Source organism: Carcharhinus amblyrhynchos, chromosome 2 (assembly GCF_965287045.1).
Source record: "Carcharhinus amblyrhynchos chromosome 2, sCarAmb.v2.hapA, whole genome shotgun sequence".
NCBI lineage: Eukaryota > Metazoa > Chordata > Chondrichthyes > Carcharhiniformes > Carcharhinidae > Carcharhinus > Carcharhinus amblyrhynchos.
Genome location: NC_137325.1, coordinates 88656850 through 88677721, shown reverse-complemented (window position 1 = coordinate 88677721; position 20872 = coordinate 88656850). Strand labels below are relative to the sequence as shown.

Sequence of the window (20872 nt, the reverse complement as noted above, 5' to 3'; positions counted from 1 at the left end):
AAGTTTTCGACCCTTTGCTGTTCCTAACTTCCACCCACAGAGATTCTGTAGACAATCCCTCCACGACATCCTCTTTCTCTGTAGCCATGACACTATCCCTGATCAACAGTGCCACGCCACCACCCCTTCTGCCACCCTCCCTGTCCTTCCTGAAGCACCTGAAGCCTGGCACCTGAAGTACCCAGTCCTGTCCCTGAGACATCCAAGTCTCCGTAATGGCCACCACATCACAATCCCAAACAGCCATCCACGCCCTAAGCTCATCTACCTTATTCACTATACTCCTTGCATTAAAATATATACACTTCAGCCCCTCAGTCTGGGCATTTCCCATCTCCACCACCTGTCTAACCTCCCTCCCATACTGCCTGCGGTCCTCCCCTACCTGGGAGCGAACCTCCTCTGTCCCAGTTTCCCCAACACAGTTCCCTCCCCCCATCCTTTCTAGTTTAAAGTCCCCCCAGTAGCCTTAGCCAGTCTTCCTGCCAAGATACTAGTCCCCCTGGTATTTAAGTGCCACCCGTCCCTACTATAGAGGTCCCACCTACCCCTAAAGAGGTCCCAGTGATCTAGGAACCGAAATCCCTGCCCTCTACACCAGTCCCTCAGCCACGCATTCACCCTCCACCTCATTTCATTTCTTCCCTCATTCTCCCTTGGCACAGGCAGCAATCCTGAGATTACTACCTTTGCTTTTCTCTTCCTCAGCTGCCTACCCAGTTCCCTATAGTCCTTTTTCACGAGTGCCTCCCTCTTCTTACCTACATCAGTAGTACCTTATAGAGGTCTATAAAATAATGAGGGGCATAGACAAGGTAGATAGTCAAAGGTAATCCTTTCGCAAAAGTAGGGGAGTCCAAAACTAAAGGGCATAGGTTTAAGGTGAGAGGGGAGAGATACAAAAGTGTCCAGAGGGGCAATTTTTTCACACAGAGGATGGCGAATGTCTGGAACAAGCTGCCAGAGGTAGTAGTAGAGGCGGGTACAATTTTATCTTTTAAAAAGCATTTAGATAGTTATATGGGGACAATGAGTGTAGAAGGATATGGGCCAAATGCGGACAATTGGGACTAGCTTAGGGATTTTAAAAAAATAAGGGCGGCATGGATTAGATGGCCCGAAGGGCCTGTTTCCATGGTGTAAACCTCTATGACTCTATAGTCAAATGGGCAGAACAATGTCAAATGGAATTTAACTCTGAAAAGAGAGAGCTGATGCATTTTGGGAAGATTAATAAGGCAGGAGAATATACAATGGACAGTAGGTCGTTAGAAAGTACAGGGGACCGGAGGGATCTTGGGGTGCGTGTCCAAAGATCCCTGAAAGAAACAGGACAAGATGACTATGAAGGCACATGGGATACTTGCTTTTATTAGTCAGGGCACAGAGTATAAGAGCAGGTAGGTTATGATACAGCTATATAAAATTCCCATTAGGTCACAGCTGGAGTACTGTGTGCAGTTCTGCTCGCCACACTATAGGAAGGATGTGATTGCACTAGAAAGAGTGCAGAACAGATTCACCAGGATGTAAACTGGGCTGGAGATTCCAACCAAGAAAAGAGGCTGGTTAGGCTGGGGTTGTTCTCTTTAGAGCAGTGAAGGCTGAGGGGGACCTGGCTGAGCCATACAAAAGTATGAGTGACATAAATAGGGTAGATAGGAAGAAATTTTTCCCTTTGAGGCTATATAAGGCTCTGGTCAGAGTATTGTGAGCAGTTTTGGGCCCCATATCTAAGGAAGAATATGCTGGCCTTGGAAAGGGTCCAGAGAAAGTTCACAACAGTGATCCCTGGAATGAAGAGGTTGTCTTATGAGGAACGGTTGAGGACTCTGGGTCTGTTCTCGTTGGAGTTTAGAAAAATGAGGGGGGGTTGGTGGATCTTATTGAAACTTGCAAGATACTGCAAGACCTGGAGAGTGACATGGAGAGGATGTTTCCACTAGAAGGAAAATCTAGAACCAGAGGGCACAACCTCAGGCTAAAGGAATGATCCTTTAAAACAGAGATGATGAGGAATTTTTTCAGCCAGAGAGTGATGAATCTGTGGAACTCTTTGCCGCAGAAGGCTGTGGAGGCCAGGTCATTAAGTGTCTTTAAGACAGAGAAGAATAGGTTCTTGATTGATAAGGGGATCAGAGGTTATGGGGAAAAGGCAGGAAAATGGGGATGAGAAAAATATCAGCCATGATTGAATGATGGAGCAGGCTCGATGGGCTGAATGGCCTAATTCTGCTCCTGTGTCTTATGGTCTAGGTAGAGGGGTCAATAACCAGGATTTAAGGTAATGGACTGGAGATTAAGAGGGGATTGGAGGAAAATCATTTTCATCCAGAGGGTGGTGGTAACATGGGACTCACTGCCTGAAAGGTTGGTAGAGGTGGGAGCCCTCACAGCATTTAAGAAGTACGTAGATGAACATTTGAACTGTCATTGCATAAAAGGCTACGGACCAAGTGCTGGAAAATGGGATTAGAATAGATTGGCACTCGATAGCTGGCGCAGATATGTTGGGCTGAAGGGCCTCTTTCTGTGCTGTAAAAATCCATAACTCTACGATTATGATTCCTTCCTCCTCACTCTCCAAGATCCCAACTACTTCTTCCAGGTTGTGCAGTGATTTGCTTGTACTTATTTCAATTTAGTATACAATATGCTTTTCCTGTCAAAGAGAGCTGACCTTTATTCTGCTATTAACACTGAATTTGGTCCAATGCTTTGTTTCTTTACCACTGTCATTATCACTCCGTTTGCCTTTTGGTATTGAATCTCCCCTGCCCTCTAATCAATCAGCGGCCTTCCCTTCTGTTTCACCTGATTTTCCCTCCCTCCTTTTCCAAAGCATAAAACTCTTCATGTTGAGAATAACCTCCATTATGGCGTTATCACCGAGCTAAATGGGACAGCCAGTGTTCTAGGGACCTGGATTTGAATCCCGCCACAGCAAATGGTGTGTTTCACTTTAGCGGGGTTTAGAGTAGCTGTCCACTTTTGGGCAATTAGTGGGGTGACCCAGCTGGAGTGAGGGGGGGAAGGGAATATGGGTCCCTGGCAGTGCCTGTCTGTGCCCCCTGGTACTATCCAAGGGGCAAAGCGCCAATGCCCAGGGGGCACCTTGACACTGCCCATCAGGCATTAGACAGTGCCAAGGGAGCAGGGTCTATTTGGGGGCAGAGCCTGATGAAGCAATTGGTGGGGGCTGCCACTCTGCGTAGGGATTGGTCAGAGAAGAAGGGAGGCCAGCAATGGGGGACGGATCGGGGAGCTGGGGGGAGAGTGGGGTGTCGGGGCTGGGCCTGGGAATGGTTGGTGTGCCAGCAATCAGGCTGTGGGGGCACAGAGAGCTGGCATTGCAGAGGTCACAGGCTGGCCAGTGATTGAGCTGGCCAGAAAGAGGGAGGCTGTCAGTGCAGGGCCACTGCGCATGCGTTGATCTCAGCATGAACAGTGGCCCGTTCAGCGTGCTGATTTCAGCCTCTCCAGCGGGAGTAGGCCCTGCCACTGAAATGTAATGATATTCACGCTGGCGGCTTCTTCAGTCCACTGAATGTATGAGATCCTTCCCTGAGCTCCCACTGAAAGAACCAACGTGAATTACTCCAGTTTTCACACAAATTCAATATTTGAATTTTTGGGGGGAGAATTCCACCCACAGTGTCTACAAAAAGTAGGTCAGATACTAGGAATACTGCAATGACTAACTCACATCCTCACTCCCCAAAGCCTGACTAGTATCTCAAGCTAGAAGTCAGGAGGGTGAAGGAATACTCCCTACCAGCCTGAATGGGTGCAGCTCCAATAATACTCAAGAAGCTTGACACTATCCAGGACAAAACAGCCTGCTTGATTGTCACCACATCCACAAAAATCCACTCCCTCCACCACCAACACTCAGCAGCAGCAGTGTGTACTATCTACAAGATGCACTGCAGAAATTCATCAAAGATCCTTAGACAGGACCTTCCAAACCCATGACCACTTCCATTAGCAGGACAGACAGCAGATACATGGGAGCACAACCACCTACAAGTTCCCCTCTAAGCCACTCATGATCCTGACTTGGGAATATATTGCTGTTCCTTTGCAGTTGCTGGGTCAAAATCCTGGAATTCCCTCTCTAATGGCATTGCGTGTCAACCTCCAGCATGTGGACAGCAGCCATTCAAGGCGGCAGCTCACCACCATCTCCTCAAGGGCAATCAGGACTGGGCAATAAAAGCTGGCCAGCCAGCGACGCCCATGTCCTCTGAACAAATAAATAAAACTGCCTACCTCTCTTCATTCTGAAGAAAGTCATATTGGACTTGAAACGTTAATTCTGTTTCTCTCTCCACAGATGCTGCCAGACCTGCTGAGATTTTCCAGGATTTTCTACTTTCATACTTGAAGTGTTATGGTTGTACTAAAGGTAAAGTCCCAGATGACCATAGGCTGAGTGGTGGTGATTTAACCTGAAGATCACCACACCTCAGGCAAGGGGCAAGGTTGAAAAGGCAGGGCCTTCATGAATAACCTCAGCAGGTTGGGGATTTGAAACCACGCTGTCGGCAGCGCTCTGCATCATAAACCAGGTGGTCCAGCCAGTTAAGCTAAATCAATCCAACCCATGAATACCAATTCATCTAATCTTATCAGTGGCTCAGTGTGTGAGGGTACTAACATTTAAAATTAATTTAATGAGGTACAACTCACCAGGAAATCAGAAGTGTCATGAATCTGCCTCATTAATCTTTATGCCCATTGTCTCTCTATGCACCAGTAAAATGTCCCAGAGCCTCACCTCCCAAGAATGACCTGTTAATGCCAAAGAAAGCCAGGATGCATGTTTTATGAAGGTAATCTACTGATGCAAGAAATGAATGGTTTAGGTCCACAGGAAGGTGGAAATATAGAAAAATAAAAGTGCAATTGAGTTAGTTTCTGACCAAAGATAATGGAAATGTTTACTTACGTAGAAAGGAATTAATCCCAAGGCGAGATCTTCTTCCAAAGCTTGTCTTAATGTTTCCCCACGGAGACTGAATTTCTCATCAGTGGGTAATTTTCGCATTTTGACACTACCAATCAATCCTGCTCGTTCAACAGAAGAATGAGCCTGACAAAGAAATAAAGATTGATTAAGAATTGGCCCTAAGTGGCAAATAGACATTAACTGTACAGTTAAGCCACCATTAAGAATCAATTTTTTTCTTGCCAGTATCATGGACTAAAGACTTTACGGATCTAATTTTACCGGTGTGTAAGTGAGTGAGTTTCGAGGAGTTCAAATCTTGCCCATCTCTGCTCTCTGCAACCCCTCAAGTACCGCATCCAAGTTACCATTCAAGCACGGATCCAGGCAATGCATGAAATATCAGTACTTGCAGAATTCTCAGCAAAGATTAATGAATGACAATCATGAGTGGAACCTTGGCTCATCCAGTCCTAGATGAGTAGAAATTCCTCCAATTAAACATGAGGAAGACCAAAACAAATAATCCTCTATCCCTACAAAAACATTGTCCCCCCAACCATAGATTTTATCCCTTGAGGGATCACGGTCACTGTCTCAAGCTAACCTTGCAATCTTGGTGTCCTATTCCACCTCAAACTAATATTCTAACCCCAAACCTCTCTCTCACAATTATCACCTAGTTACATCTAACATTACCTTGCTCCACCTATCTCACTTTATATGTTGTTAAAATCCTCATCGTTTGTTACCTCCAGACTTGATTATTTCAATAATTTCCTGGTCTGACTCTTATACCCTCCATAAACTTGAACTAATCCTAAACTCTATTACCCATATCCTAACTCGCACAACATCCTGTTCACCCTTCAGCCTCACTCTTGCTAACCCTCAGTGGCTCTAGGTCCATTAACTTGATTTTAAAATGGTCAGCCTCATGCTCAAATCTCTCCATGACATCTCCCCTTCCTACCTCTGTAACCTCCTTCATCATACAACCCCTCTGGCCACTTGTGCAGCCTCCACTTCCTTGGCTCCACCATTGATAGCTGTGCATTCAGATATCTACACCTACACATTGGAACCGCAGAGCCCCCCCACCCCCGCCATAAATATACCTTGCATATTTATTCTGGTCTGACACAGAAATGGAAATGGTTTGGGGGATATGGACCATAAGGTCCTTCATATTGTAAAGCCCTCCTTCTGATATTCTCAAATCTTCTCTTTTCCAAATAACTTACCTGATGAAGGAGTAGTGCTCCAAAAGCTCATGATACCAAATAAACCTATTGGATTTTAACCTGGTGTTGTGAGACATCTTACAGTGTGCACCCCAATCCAACGCCGGCATCTCCATATCATGTTTTCCAAATAAAGACTGCTATTCTCGCTGCATTTTCTACTTCAATATGCCCTTTGTAGTAGGGACACTAGAATGGCATACAACACTCCAAGTACAGTTAAACAGCAATACAATAAATTCAATATTACTTCCTCTTTTATTGGTCCTTTAGAGGATGAGAAAGGGGACCTAGTGGTAGGGGATGGGGATATGGCTAAGGTATTGAATAACTTTTTTGTTTCTGTCTTCACGGAGGAGGACGTGAATAATTTGCCGGGTGTTAGTGATGGAAAGGTGGTAGGACTGGAGGGTCTTAATGACATTATTGTTACTAGAGAGGCGGTGCTCGACAGACTGGAGGGGCTGATTGCGGACAAGTCCCCAGGACCGGATGGAATGCATCCGAGGGTTCTGAAAGAAATGGCAGAGGTGATAGTGGATGCCTTGGTGGTTATTTTCCAAACGTCGCTGGATTCCGGGGAAGTGCCGGAGGATTGGAAAACGGCTAATGTTACGCCGTTGTTTAAGAAGGGTGCCAGGCAAAAGGTGGGGAATTATAGGCCGGTTAGTTTAACGTCTGTGGTAGGTAAAATGTTAGAATCTGTCATTAAGGAGGAAATTGCGAGGCATCTTGAAGGGAATTGCTTGATAGAGCAGACGCAGCACGGTTTCATTAAAGGGAAGTCGTGTCTGACAAATTTACTGGAGTTCTATGAGAATGTGTCTAGGGCGGTGGATAGAGGAGAGCCGGTGGATGTAGTCTTTCTGGATTTTCAGAAGGCGTTTGACAAAGTACCTCACAAGAGGTTATTACAGAAGGTCGAGGGACATGGAGTTGGGGGTAGGGTGTTAGCGTGGATAGAGGATTGGTTGTCAAATAGGAGGCAGAGAGTGGGGGTCAACGGGTGCTATTCGGATTGGCGGATGGTGACTAGTGGAGTGCCCCAGGGGTCGGTGCTGGGGCCTCAGCTATTTACCATTTATATAGATGATCTGGAGGAGGGAACCGAGTGTAGGGTGTCGAAATTTGCTGATGACACCAAGATTGGGGGAACGGCAAATTGTGCAGAGGGTGTGGAGAGTCTGCAGAAGGATCTAGATAGGCTGGGCGAATGGGCCAGGAAATGGCAAATGGAATTTAATGTTGGCAAGTGTGAGGTGGTCCACTTTGGTAGGAATAATGGTAGGAAGGACTATTACTTACGGGGCGAAAAACTGCAGCAGGCAACGGTGCAGAGGGACCTCGGGGTCCTTGTGCATGAGTCGCAAAAACCCAGCTTGCAGGTGCAGCATGTGGTCAGGAAGGCGAATGGGATGCTGGCCTTCATAGTGAGGGGGATTGAATATAAAAGTAGGGAGGTCTTGCTGCAGCTGTATAGGGCATTGGTGAGGCCGCAGCTGGAGTACTGTGTGCAGTTCAGGGCGCCGCACCTGCGCAAAGATATTTTGGCCTTGGAGGGAGTGCAGAGGAGGTTTACTAGGCTGATACCGGAGTTGAGGGGGTTGAGCTATGAGGAGAGGCTGAATAAACTAGGCTTGTACTCGTTAGAGTTTAGAAGAATGAGGGGAGATCTCATTGAGACGTATAAGATGATGAATGGGATGGATAGGATAGAGGTGGAGAGACTCTTCCCGCTCAAAAAAGACAGTAGGACTAGGGGGCACAGCCTCAAGATAAAGGGGGGGTGGTTTAGAACGGAGTTGAGGAGGAACTTCTTCACTCAAAGGGTGGTGAATCTCTGGAATTCTCTGCCCGTTGAAGTGGTGGAGGCTGCCTCGCTAAATATTTTTAAGACGCGGGTTGATGGGTTTTTGATAAGAGAGGGGATTAAGGGTTATGGGGAGAGGGCGGGAAAGTGGAACTGAGCCATGACAGATCAGCCATGATCTTATTGAATGGCGGGGCAGGCTCGAAGGGCCAGATGGCCTACTCCTGCTCCTATTTCTTATGTTCTTATGTTCTATTCTTCTAGAAATGATTCATAGTATTTTGTACTCTTTTCACCTTCATCAGCCTATGCTGCTACACGTAAGAATTTATGGATTGATATTTACAGCTTTTTTTGATGGTTTACCACATTGGTTCAAATCATCCAGTGGATAAGTGTGACCTGTTCATTCCAAAATAAAACACCTCACAATTCCCCATAATTAATTTTATTTGTCACTTATTCACCCATCGTGCAAGCTTGTTTGTCTTCCTATATCTTAATGTTTTTCTCCTCATTATTAATTATTCTGTAAATTTGGTAGTATCTTCAGATTGCATCCCTTCACTTTTAAGTGAAAATCATTTATTGATATAATAAGTAACTATGATCCCACCATGAATCCCTATGACTAATTACTCTCTCCTTTCTGCCAGTCTGAAAACCAGGAGTCAGTCTAAGGACATGGGGTAAATCATTTAGGACCGAGATGAGGAGCAATTTCTTCACCCAAAGAGTGGTCAGCCCCTGGAATTCTCTCCCACAGAAAACAGTTGAGGCCAAACATTGTTTGTTTTCAAGATGGAGTTAGATATAGCTCTTGGGGTTAAAGGGATCAAAGGATATGGCGGGGGGAGGAGACTGGGGTGAGTGGGAACAGGTTACCAAGTTGGATGATCAGCCATGATCATAAAGAACGGCAGAGCAGGTTCGAAGGGCCAAATGGTCACTCCTGCTCTTATTTTCTATGTTTCCCTGAACATTCCACTATATTGGCCATGTCTGCATTTCTTCCAAGGTTTTTTTTTCGCTTTATTCTTTCATGGATGACAGCCTCTCTGGCAAATCCAGCATCTATTGCCCATCCCTAATTGCCCTTGAAATGAGTGTCTTGTTTGACCATTTCAGAGGACAGTTAAGATTACATTGCTTTGGGTTTGGAGTCACATGTAGTCCAGAACAGGTAAGGATGGCAGATTTCCTTCTCTAAGGGATGTTAGTGAACCAGGTGGGTTTTTAATGACAATCAGTGATAGTTTCATGATCATCGTTAGTGAGACGAGCTTTACATTCCAGAATTATTGATTGAATTCAAATTCCACCAGCTACCTTGGGGGATTTGAACCCATGTCCTTAGAGCACAGGCTGTGCCTCTAGATTACCTAATGGCAGTACTGTGTCACTATCTCCTCCATCTCTAGGGAGAAGATTGTGGCATAGTGGTAATCCAGAGGTCTGGGTTAATGCTCTCGAGATACGAATTTCAAATGCCACCATGGGAGCTGGTGGAGATTAAATTCAGTTGAACATGACACAAGAGTGAAGAGCCGTATATGCTAGAAATCTAAAATAAAGCATAAAATTCTGATATTCAGAATCTGTGCAGGGAGACACAATTAAATTGGGGCAAATATTTGGGAGAACAGCAGTAAAAATTCACTCCCAAAAATTAATATTGATCAATGTGTCATATCCTAATCCATTTCCCATATCTCCTTTCTGATTTCTAAAACATAATAGTCACTCACGTTAAGGCTTCAACTTCCTCCATTCAACCTGACTTTTATCCTTTGATCCATTAGAATTGCATCCATTTTATTTCTCCGGCCTAGCTCTTGCTTGCAACGACTGCCTTTATCTCATTCTGCTGCCCTGCCAGCTGCCCACGAAAGTCTGGTAAATGTGGACACAATGTACGAATTGCAAACCCCAGCATTTGCTTCTTCCAATGTCCTGGCCCCCAAGTTGGCTGTAATTCCACCCTGGGTTTTCTTGCAGATGGGCCTCATTTGTGGTTGTCACCCAATGTGCCCAGTATTGCCACCAAAAATTCCTTTCCCCCCCTTCCTTGTTCTGACCAACATTACTCCCATTGGAACAATTATTGCATTCATCAAAGGCACCTCATAAATTTTAACACCAATGTTATGCTAATTCATGGATATGCCATTGTCCAAAAATTGCTACATGTGCTTCCTTGGAGTAAAGCATCCTCCTCATTTTCATGAAATTGTACCTGTTAATAAGTGATCATGAATTTTACATGCCTGTCTGCATGTCATTTTTACTTTTTTATTTGTTGTTCATGGGAAGTGGGCGTTGCAGGTTGGGCCAGCATTTATTGCCCATCCCTAATTGCCAGTGGATCTGGAGTCACAGGTAGGCTAAACCACATAAGGATAGCAGAATTCCTTCTCTAAAGGGCATTAGTGAACCAGATGGGTTTTTACAAACAGTTGACGATGTTTCATGGTCATCATTAGAATTCCAGACTTTTATTCAATTCAAATTTCACCATCTGCTGCGGTGGGATTCGAACCCAGGTTACTATTCCAAGGACAATACCACTACACCACCATCTCCTCATCATTTCAGCAAAGACACTGCATGCAGCTTGCATTGCTTTTGTCCCAACTGTTGGGCATATTCACAAACATAAATAGAAAGGTCACTTGTGTCCTCAGGCAAATCCTCCCACAGGAACGAACTTTACACTGTGCTACTTGTTGAAGTGCTGTCACTTTCTATTTCTTATCAGTCCTTCAGCAGCAGATATATGTCACAGCTCAGTATAATATAATTAGTGCATCAAGGATTAATCGAGTCAAAGTACTTCAATCCCATGAGCAAAGGAAGCAGTCATTTAAACCTTAACCACATTTTAGTCCAATTCTGAAGACAATATTTCACATGGTTCTGTAATTGTAGCCACAGTAAGTTAGCTTTTGGTAAAATCTTATAAAGCCAGGTAACCCATTCAAGGTCTCTGCGCCCTTTAACAAGGAAATGATTTCTCTTTGCTGCCCTATACGGGGCTGCATTTGCTGTTGTCCCATTTGCTTCTCAAGCAGCAAACTGCAGCTGCAATGGTTATATATGAAACTTTCCCAATCCCAGTCTAACACAACACCGCTTGCCATGTATTCATGATACCCTCCGACCCTGTTACCAGTCGGGGTTTCTTCTTCGGATCACTTGAATATGCCAGGGTAATGCATAGCCATACTGGAAGGGCCTAATACACAAGGCCAGGAATATCTGGGTAAGCGACAGGACACAGCTATTAGCATCTTCTGGCTGCTGCTGATATTCGACAACTAGAAGGTTACAATTCAATGTCCAAGATCCTGGGGTAGGACAAAACTCTTGGAGGTGGCTTCCCTGAAATTCTTTGGCCTGTCCCAGATCCTAAGCGCATTCTCAGCTTTAAAGGTAGAGGACTTTTGGGCTCTCACACTATATTCCTGCCTGGTCACGTTGATCATCCAGCGCAGTGAATCGGCAAGTTCGTGCCCTTTTTTGGGGAAAACTCAGCCCAATGTTTTGAGTCATTAGGACACCATTGTGGCACAGTGGTTAGCACTGCTATCTCACAGCGCCAGGGACCTGGGTTCAATTCCCAGCTTGGGTCACTGTCTATGTGGAGTTTGTACATTCTCCTGCTGTCTGCATGGCTTTCCTCCGGGTGCTCCAGTTTCCTCCCAGAGTCCAAAGATGTGCAGGTTAGGTAGATTCGCCATGTTAAATTGTCCCCTTGTGTCAGGGGGACTAGCTAGGGTAAATATTTGAGGCTACGGGATGGGGGTTAGGTGGAATTATAGTCGGTGCAGACTTGATGGGCCAAATGGCCTCCTTCTGCATTGTAGGATTGTATGATTCTATGAGACAAACATGATTTCTTCTTACTCAACTCAAAACATTAACTCTGTTCCTCTCTCCACAATGCTGCCAGGCTTGCTGAGTTTTCCAGCACTCCCTGTGTTTATTTCATATTTCCATCATCCTCAGTATTTTGCTTTCATTTACATGGTGATTAGGTCTGTCCTATACCAGTTGGAGCTCGGCAACCACCCCCAGGAAACCTAAGGAAATTCTTTTTTCCTGACCTTTGTACACTGCAGCGGAGGGGGAGGGTGGCAGGAACTTGACAAGTCTTCTTTGATTAAACCCAGCATTCTGGAAACATTATTTCATTTCAAAGCACCAGGTGTTTACATCGCTAGTCTAAAAAAACAGATCAATCGTGCTAAACATCTGTTACTTTTGTGATGCGTATTGTAAATATATCTATCTGCCTATACAATGAACACTGGCTATTATGAGTCTATAAAATAACCAAGGCTGCTGCCAAATGAATAAAGGATCTTTTCAGTATTTGGCTTAGATAATGAAACCCTTCTCAAGCTGCTGACAGTCCTAAACTATGAATGTGTATAGACAACAGACAGTTGTATATTCATCAGGAAGAAAATGCAAAGTAGTAGTACGTGGAAGAAAAGTGGAAAATGGATATAAATGATAAAAATAACTGAAAGGATGGGAGAAAATCCTACACGGAAAGAGAGGAAAATACAATGGAGAAATATAGAGGTTAAATTTCGGTAAACAATGAGGGAGGACAGGCCAGCCTAATGACAGAGATGATCTTTCTTATCTAATAGCTCCTGGAGTGAGTATGTATGTTTTCATTCGAATATAGGTGAACTACGAACGAGAACTTGGGTTTATATGGCACATTTATTGTAATGAAACTTCCCAAGGCACCGCAGAGATGCATTATAAACAATGTATCACACTGACTCACAAGGAGATATTGCAGCTGGATGTGTGTGGGCTCTGGCCAATTCTGGAGGCCCTTAAAAATGGTGAATGGGAGTCTGGTAAGGGAGTCCTGCACCTATTGCTGGCAGATCTCATTTTTACAGGCAAAGGGAAAAGCAGGGGTGTGAACCATACTGGAGCAAAACCCAAACTCAGCAAAGGTCACTTGAAATTGGTGTTCAGTTGAAACAAACCCCATATTCAGGTCCAGAAGCCTTAACCCATAGGGTGGGATTTTACAGCCAGGCTGGCCTCAAGACTGGAAAATCCCACCTTAGGTTAATGGACCTTCGCACGGTCCATGTCTCGCCCACTGCGATTCCTGTGGCAGGCGGAACAGGAAATTTTCGCCCGAAGTGTGAGAGTCACAAATTTATAGAGGAGAGGTAAATGCTTGTGAATGGCAGATCTGTTCAAGTGTCATTAACAGAAGTTATTGAAATGACTTATATAAAAAAAACTTATATAAAAAAAGAAAGCAAAAGGCCACAGTTGTCAAAGTGAAAATAACAGCTACCTATTGCAGGAGTACATTGATTGATAAGTGATCTGGTGTAGCTTAGCAAAAACTCACGTAACCATCCTACAGGTTCAACAGGTATAATTGTTGACATTTCCCATGGACTGAGTCCATTATGAATCATTGGCTGAGTTTCAGAAGCTCCAAAACCAGTTAATGAATAGAAGTTGGTTTTATTTATTTTTATGATAGATTGACTACAAAGTTGAAATAGGTTCAAGGGAACAGGACCATAGAACTAATAAAAAATTACAGCACAAAAAGGCAATTCAGCCCATCATGTCTGTACTAGCCAAAGAGAGAAAGAAGAAACTAAGAACATAAGAACATAAGAAATAGGAGCAGGAGTAGGCCATCCAGCCCTTCGAGCCTGCCCCGCCATTCAATAAGATCATGGCTGATCTGTTGTGGCTCAGTTCCACTTTCCTGCCCTCTCCCCATAACCCTTAATCCCCTCTCTTATCAAGAACCCATCAACCCGCTTCTTAAAAATATTTAGCGAGGCAGCCTCCACCACTTCAACGGGCAGAGAATTCCAGAGATTCACCACCCTTTGAGTGAAGAAGTTCCTCCTCAACTCCGTTCTAAACCGCCTCCCCTTTATCTTGAGGCTGTGCCCCCTAGTCCTACTGTCTTTTTTGAGCGGGAAGAGTCTCTCCACCTCTATCCTATCCATCCCATTCATCATCTTATACGTCTCAATGAGATCTCCCCTCATTCTTCTAAACTCTAATGAGTACAAGCCTAGTTTATTCAGCCTCTCCTCATAGCTCAATCCCCTCAACTCCGGTATCAGCCTAGTAAACCTCCTCTGCACTCCCTCCAGGGCCAAAATATCCTTGCGCAGGTGCGGCGCCCAAAACTGCACACAGTACTCCAGCTGCGGCCTCACCAATGCCCTATACAGCTGCAGCAAGACCTCCCAACTTTTATATTCAATCCCCCTCGCTATGAAGGCCAGCATCCCATTCGCCCTCCTGACCACCTGCTGCACCTGCAAGCTGGGTTTTTGCGACTCATGCACAAGGACCCCGAGGTCCCTCTGCACCGTCGCCTGCTGCAGTTTTTCGCCACGTAAGTAATAGTCCTTCCTACCATTCTTCCTACCAAAGTGGACCACCTCACACTTGCCAACATTAAATTCCATTTGCCATTTCCTGGCCCATTCGCCCAGCCTATCTAGATCCTTCTGCAGACTCTCCACACCCTCCGCACAATTTGCCTTTCCCCCAATCTTGGTATCATCAGCAAATTTCGACACCCTGCACTCGGTTCCCTCCTCCAGATCATCTATATAAATGGTAAATAGCTGAGGCCCCAGCACCGACCCCTGGGGCACCCCACTAGTCACCATCCGCCAATCCGAATAGCACCCATTGACCCCCACTCTCTGCCTCCTATTTGACAACCAATCCTCTATCCACGCTAACACCCTACCCCCAACTCCATGTCCCCTGACCTTCTGCAATAACCTCTTGTGAGGTACCTTGTCAAACGCCTTCTGAAAATCCAGAAAGACCACATCCACCGGCTCTCCTCTATCCACTGCCCTAGACACATCCTCATAGAACTCCAGTAAATTTGTCAGACACGACTTCCCTTTAATGAAACCGTGTTGCGTCCGCCCTATCAAGCAATTCCCTTCAAGATGCCTCGCAATTTCCTCCTTAATGACGGATTCTAACATTTTACCTACCACAGACGTTAAACTAACCGGCCTATAATTCCCCGCCTTTTGCCTGGCACCCTTCTTAAACAACGGCGTAACATTAGCCGTTTTCCAATCTTCCGGCACTTCCCCGGAATCCAGCGACGTCTGGAAAATAACCACCAAGGCATCCACTATAACCTCCGCCATTTCTTTCAGAACCCTCGGATGCATTCCATTCGGTCCTGGGGACTTGTCCACAATCAGCCCCTCCAGTCTGTCGCGCACCACCTCTCTAGTTAGACCGTCGTGAGACAGGTTAGTTTTACCCTACTGATGATTACAAAAGTGTTGTTGCAATAGTAATCCTGCTCAGTACGAGAGGAACCGCAGGTTCGGACAATTGGTGTATGCGCTTGGCTGAGGAGCCAATGGTGCGACGCTACCATCCGTTGGATTATGACTGAACGCCTCTTAGACGATAAAACTCTGGATGAACAGGCCCTTGACCCGCTGGAACGCCTGGAACACCAGAAGAATGTCAAAAATTACAAAGCGTAAGAAAAACAGGGGGGATTGTAAGGGATGGTAGTGTAATTTTTGAGTCAAGCCATCTGGGGCGGAAACCATGACAGAACCGTTATTGTAACCTGAGGGGTTAAACGCTAAGACCAGCAGATGATGAAACACATAGAAAAAGAAGAAAAAAAAAACATGAGACTGGCAGGCGCCCGGGGTCTTCAGAAAAGAGATAGGAAAACAAACTAATTTACACCATATAAAATAAATGTGTTAGCAATTTACAGGACAATGAAAAAGAGTTAGCTGAATTGATGAGAGGTAAAACGATTTAAGCCTTAAAGGGGGTGATTGGATTAGAGTTAATGGGATGTCAACAAGGGAGGAGCTCACTCGGTAAAGGGATTAGGAAGTGGTAACCAATGAAGAAAGGAGGGCTGTCCTATTGTTATCTAGAAAAATGTATATAAACTATGATTGTGTAAAGCAAGGTGTGTGTACCCACGGGACGGCACCCTTTCTTGCAAGATCGAATAAACCGACAGTTAGCTGAACTCATCCGTGTCTTTGATTCAAGGGGGGGATCATAAAAGTGAGTATCTGACCGTTTCTCACAATTGGGGGCTCGTCCGGCCAATTATTTTAATTCTGCTTTCCAGCACCTAATCTGTAGCCTTGCAGGTTACAGCACTTCAGGTGTAAATCCAAGTACCTTCTGAATGGGTTGAGCATTTCAGCCTCAACCATCAATTCAAGCAGTGAATTACAAATGGCCACCACCTCTGAGTGAAAATATTTTGCCCTTGTCATTTCTAATCCTTCTGCCAAATCACCTTAAATCTATGCCCCTGGTAATTGATTTCTCAGCCATAGGAAACAGAACTTTCCTGTCTACCCTGTCCAGGCCCCTCATAATTTTGTATACTTCAATTAGGTCACCCACACCGCCCCCCTCCCCCCAACTTTCGTCTCCTCGCAAAGAAAGCAACCCTGACCTAGCTAATTTTTTTACACAGCTGCAATTTTGAATCCCTGGCAACATTCTTGCAAATCTCCTCTGTATTGTCTCTCTCTTTGCGTGAGCGAGCAAGAGAACAATTTTGTCCTTCCTGCAATGTGGTGACCAGAACTGTACACAAAATTCTAGTTGTGGCACTTCATATAGTTCCAGCAATACATCCATGCTTTTGTACCAATTTCTCATCCAATAAAGGAAAGCATTTCTTATTCTTTACCACCTTATCCACTCTTTCTGATCTCTTCAGTGACTGTGGACATGCAGTATAAGATTTCTCACTTCCTCAACCCCTCTCAATATCCTCCCATTTACTGAGCAATGTGTTGCTTTGTCTGCCTTCCCCAAGTGCATTATCTCACATTTCCCTGGGTGGAATTTCATTTGCCACTTTTCTGCCTGCTCAACCAAACCATGGATAAATTCTGGGGACAGCAGCTATCCACTTCACTATCAACTACACAACCAAGTTTTGTGTCATTTGTAAATTTTTTTAACCAGTCTGCCATGTGGGACCTTGTTAAGTGCCCTCCTAAAATCCATATGGACAACAGCCACTGCACTAGCCTCATTGATGCTCCTTGTTAATCCTCAAAAAAATTGACATGATTGAAGACACAATCTTCCCTTAACAAAACCATGCTCATTATCCCTGATCAATCCGCGTTTTTCTAAGTTATAGTTTAACCTCTCTCTGGAGATGTCAACTCACACCGAAGTCAGACTCACAGTTCTATAATTTTCTAACCTGTCTTTTGCAATTTTTTAAGATAATGGTGCAACGTTCATAGATCTCCAATTCTCTGGGATCTCACCTATACAGTGAGCATTGGAAATTATCCTCAGAGCTCCATTATTTCCTACCTGCCTTCTGTTTACAGCCTGGGATACAATCATCTGGCTCTGCTGATTTATTGGAGATAGGTTTGGACAAGTTGAGTTCAGAAGGGGCATGGAGGGAGATAGGAGAGAAACTAGAGAAAGATGTGAATTCAGGACTAGGGCAAGGGGCAGCATCAAGAATGTTTAGCCAGGAGGGCTAGTGGAAAGGAGAGACACAACACAGGCATGTGATCAAATTGTCTCAATCTTAGTGAATGAAGTTCATGAGCTCCTTATACTTACTTTTGTAGGAGAAGGTGGATGAGACAGAGAAGACGTGTTTAAGAATATAAGACATGGTTATGTTTGCATTCCATGATAAACATGGTATAGTGAGCAGTTTGAGTAGATTGCCTTCAATCTACCTTCAAGGTTAGGCCATCGGAGTATAAGAATCACATTGCACCCAGTTCACATTTGTTTAAAGGTGATTTGCCTCAGGTAAGCCTTGTGCAATTGTGATTGAGATCAGCAGTTTATCTTGTTGTGCTTTGCAGTTTAATGGAGGGAAGCAAGTGAATGGCAGTTTACATAGAGGCTCGGGACCAGAGGTTGGGCCTATACTCACTGGAAGAGTTTGGAAGAATGAGAGGTGATCTTACTGAAACACAGGCAAGGATTGGGTGCATGTCTCAATGACACACTTGTACAATGAACAGGATTTTCTGCCCCCATCTGCAGTGTATTTTCCAGCAGCGAAAGCAGCTCGCCATTGATGGCGGTGGGATTTTCCAGTTCCACTGCTGTTAACGTGGTTCCTTGTTGTTCACACCCTCTGTTTCCAGAAAATCCCACTCACTATTTCAGTCAGCGGGTCCACTTTAGACTCTCGTGTGTGCCCACCAACTGAAACATGGTGCCATTATGACATAGGTGATTTAGCCCATTCAGAGGTCAACTAGGTGGAATTTTATGTGGCCTGTCTGCTTTTACAGTTGGCAGGCCGGTTGACGGCCAGGTGGCCTTTATGTTTTAGTAGCAACCTGAATCCAGGCAGAGATGAACTGTCTGGGCTGAAATAAAATTGAAATGATGTCTGGGACCAAGCTTTGTGTTTGAATGTACTGCCTGGACACTCTGCATAACTTTTCTATAATGATTTTTTTTAAAACAGGTCTGCATCTCCACATTGGCTGTCCTGCTGAGGGAACCCATTAGAAGCACTGGCCCACACCTTCCTCATGCCTGGTGCCCACCCTCTTCCTGTCCCCCACAGCACTGGTGATGTTTTCCCAGCACGTGTGTTTCCCAGCATGCGTGTTACACAGGCTGCCCCTTAATTGGCCAGACAGTGTAGGATCACATTCCAAAGCAGACCACGACTGGAAATGTGTTTTATACCCACAACCGGACCTGTCGAGTGCACACTCCCAACAAACAGAACATTCAGGCCATATAAGATCCTGAGCGGTCTTGGGGTGGATGCTAAAAGAATGTTTCCATTCATGGGGGAAGTTTGACCTAGGGAGCATAGTTTAAAAATCAGGTGGAAGTGAAGAGAGATTTCTTCTGTCAGAGGGTCATTAATCTGTGGGATGCTTTTCCACAGAGAGCAGTGGACGCTGTGTCACTAAATATGTTTAAGGCTGAGCTAGACAAAATTTTGATCTGAAAGGAAGACAAGGGTTACATAGGGGCAGGCAGGCAGAAAAGAAGAGTTAAGATCATTATCAGGTCAGCCATGATCTTATTCAATGCTGGAATAAGCTTGAGGGCCTGGATGCCTATTCCTGCTCCTATTTCGATGATCTCTCAGTAGAGATAGGGAATGAGCCAATTAAAGACTATTAGTTGGGGTTCCTAGGTTAGTCTAGGCATAATTCCAGAAATGCCTTCAAACTACTGTCAACACACAAGGATGGGGGCAGTACTTACCCCAATCTCACACTCCCTGCCCCACTTTGAGGTTGTGATTCAATATATAGCTTTTGCCATTTTTTCCTCATCTAAATGAGAATTGCACTATGTTTGTGGCAAAACCTTTGCACAATTTCCAGGCTGACATCTGCAGTCTAATAATTTGCTAAATTGATGCAACTAAAAAGTGTACTAAGTTGTAGGTCTCCTGAAATCCAATTCTATTCATTGCAAAACAATGGCACATTCAGTTCTATTTCTGTTCAGTTCCCTATTCACATCGAACATTTCTCATCCATTATAAAATTAAAAATGTAATGTGATTGACTCTTACTTGCCTTCAGGAATGAGCAGTAAATGCTGGCCCAGCCAGCTATGCCCACATCCCATGAATAAAGGAAAGACTTTCTTTTGGTTGGTTTGATAGTAACATGATGTTCAAAGAGAAAAACAGAGCAACACTCACCTGCTCTGATGTATAAGCCACCAGCTTGGACATGATAGTGAATTCTCCAAGATCAGGATGTTGAGCTTGAACTTGTCTAATCATCCTCTTTTTTGCAGCAAGAAGTGTCACCAGTGTACTTTCACTGGCTGTTCCCTAAATAGAGAATTAATCACCATGAATTGCCAGCAGTTAAACACTTTAAAATCAAATAGTTTAGCTTCTTAGAAAATTGTTTTTACATGCCATGAACACCATTTTGGCTTGAGAATGGCATCCATGGTGCACCTTGCCTACAATGCTCATAACCCACAAAAAGATGAAAAAAATGTGCAAAATTCTGGTCATAATGTGAAGATGCCAGTGACGGATTGGGGTCAACAAGATGAGAAGTTGCATCATACCGGGTTGTAGGTTTATCTGAAATCACAAGCTTTTGGTGCTCCTTTATCAGTCTTCACCTGTAAGCTGCACCAACATCATTTCGGTGAGAGTACTCATGCATGAGCAGGGAGCTTCAACCTGAAGTATGCAGAGTAGGCAGATTATAACATTCATCAGCTGATCACACTGATTACATCCACAAACAACTTGTTCCTAAAGGTGAATACTGTTAACTTTCTTCCCTGTTGAATGACAGCATGACAAGAAGAATAAACAGAGGCAACACAAAGTAAGCAAGGTTGCTGAATGAGGGATGAAAAGGCTGAGGGGAAGACTTTCAGTTGGAGACCACACTGCCAGAGTTCTCAGGAAGTAATTCTTCTATCTGTGGGAAACAGTGTGTTAGATGTCTTGAAGAAGGTCCTTACTGAAATCTACAGCTACAATTACAACCTCAGAGCAAGAAAAGGACAGCATTGTCAGTGGCTAAGAAGGTGTCCATGGGCATGAACTTTTATGTGGTTCCTTCCAGGCTGGAGATCTTTCTCTTTTCTTTATTGCTGTCTGGCATGTGGACATTGCTGGCTTGGCTAGCGCTTGTTGCCCATTCCCAATTGCCCTGGAGAGGGTGGTGGAGCAGAGGATTTCCTGGTTTGAATGTTGATTGCATCAAAGTATTTGCACATTTTTCAATTTTGTGGCACTACTAAGGAAAATGGGAAAATGAGATGAGAGTTCTATTCATGGGTTTGGTAGTGTTACAATATACGAGGGAT

The 20872-nt window shown here is 44.6% G+C and overlaps 1 protein-coding gene across 4 annotated transcripts in view; it reads right to left on the bottom strand.

Annotated features, from left to right (window-relative positions):
• ddc (dopa decarboxylase) overlaps nt 1-20872 on the bottom strand; it is an 87527-nt gene that overhangs the window by 52114 nt on the left and 14541 nt on the right. For all 4 annotated transcript variants that reach the window (XM_080208972.1, XM_080208962.1, XM_080208991.1 and 1 more), the window contains 2 exons: nt 19734-19868; nt 4952-5095 (listed from right to left, as the gene is read on the bottom strand). In XM_080208972.1, the coding sequence (XP_080065098.1) occupies nt 4952-5095; nt 19734-19868 (279 nt within the window). The remainder of the gene's footprint in view (nt 1-4951; nt 5096-19733; nt 19869-20872) is intronic.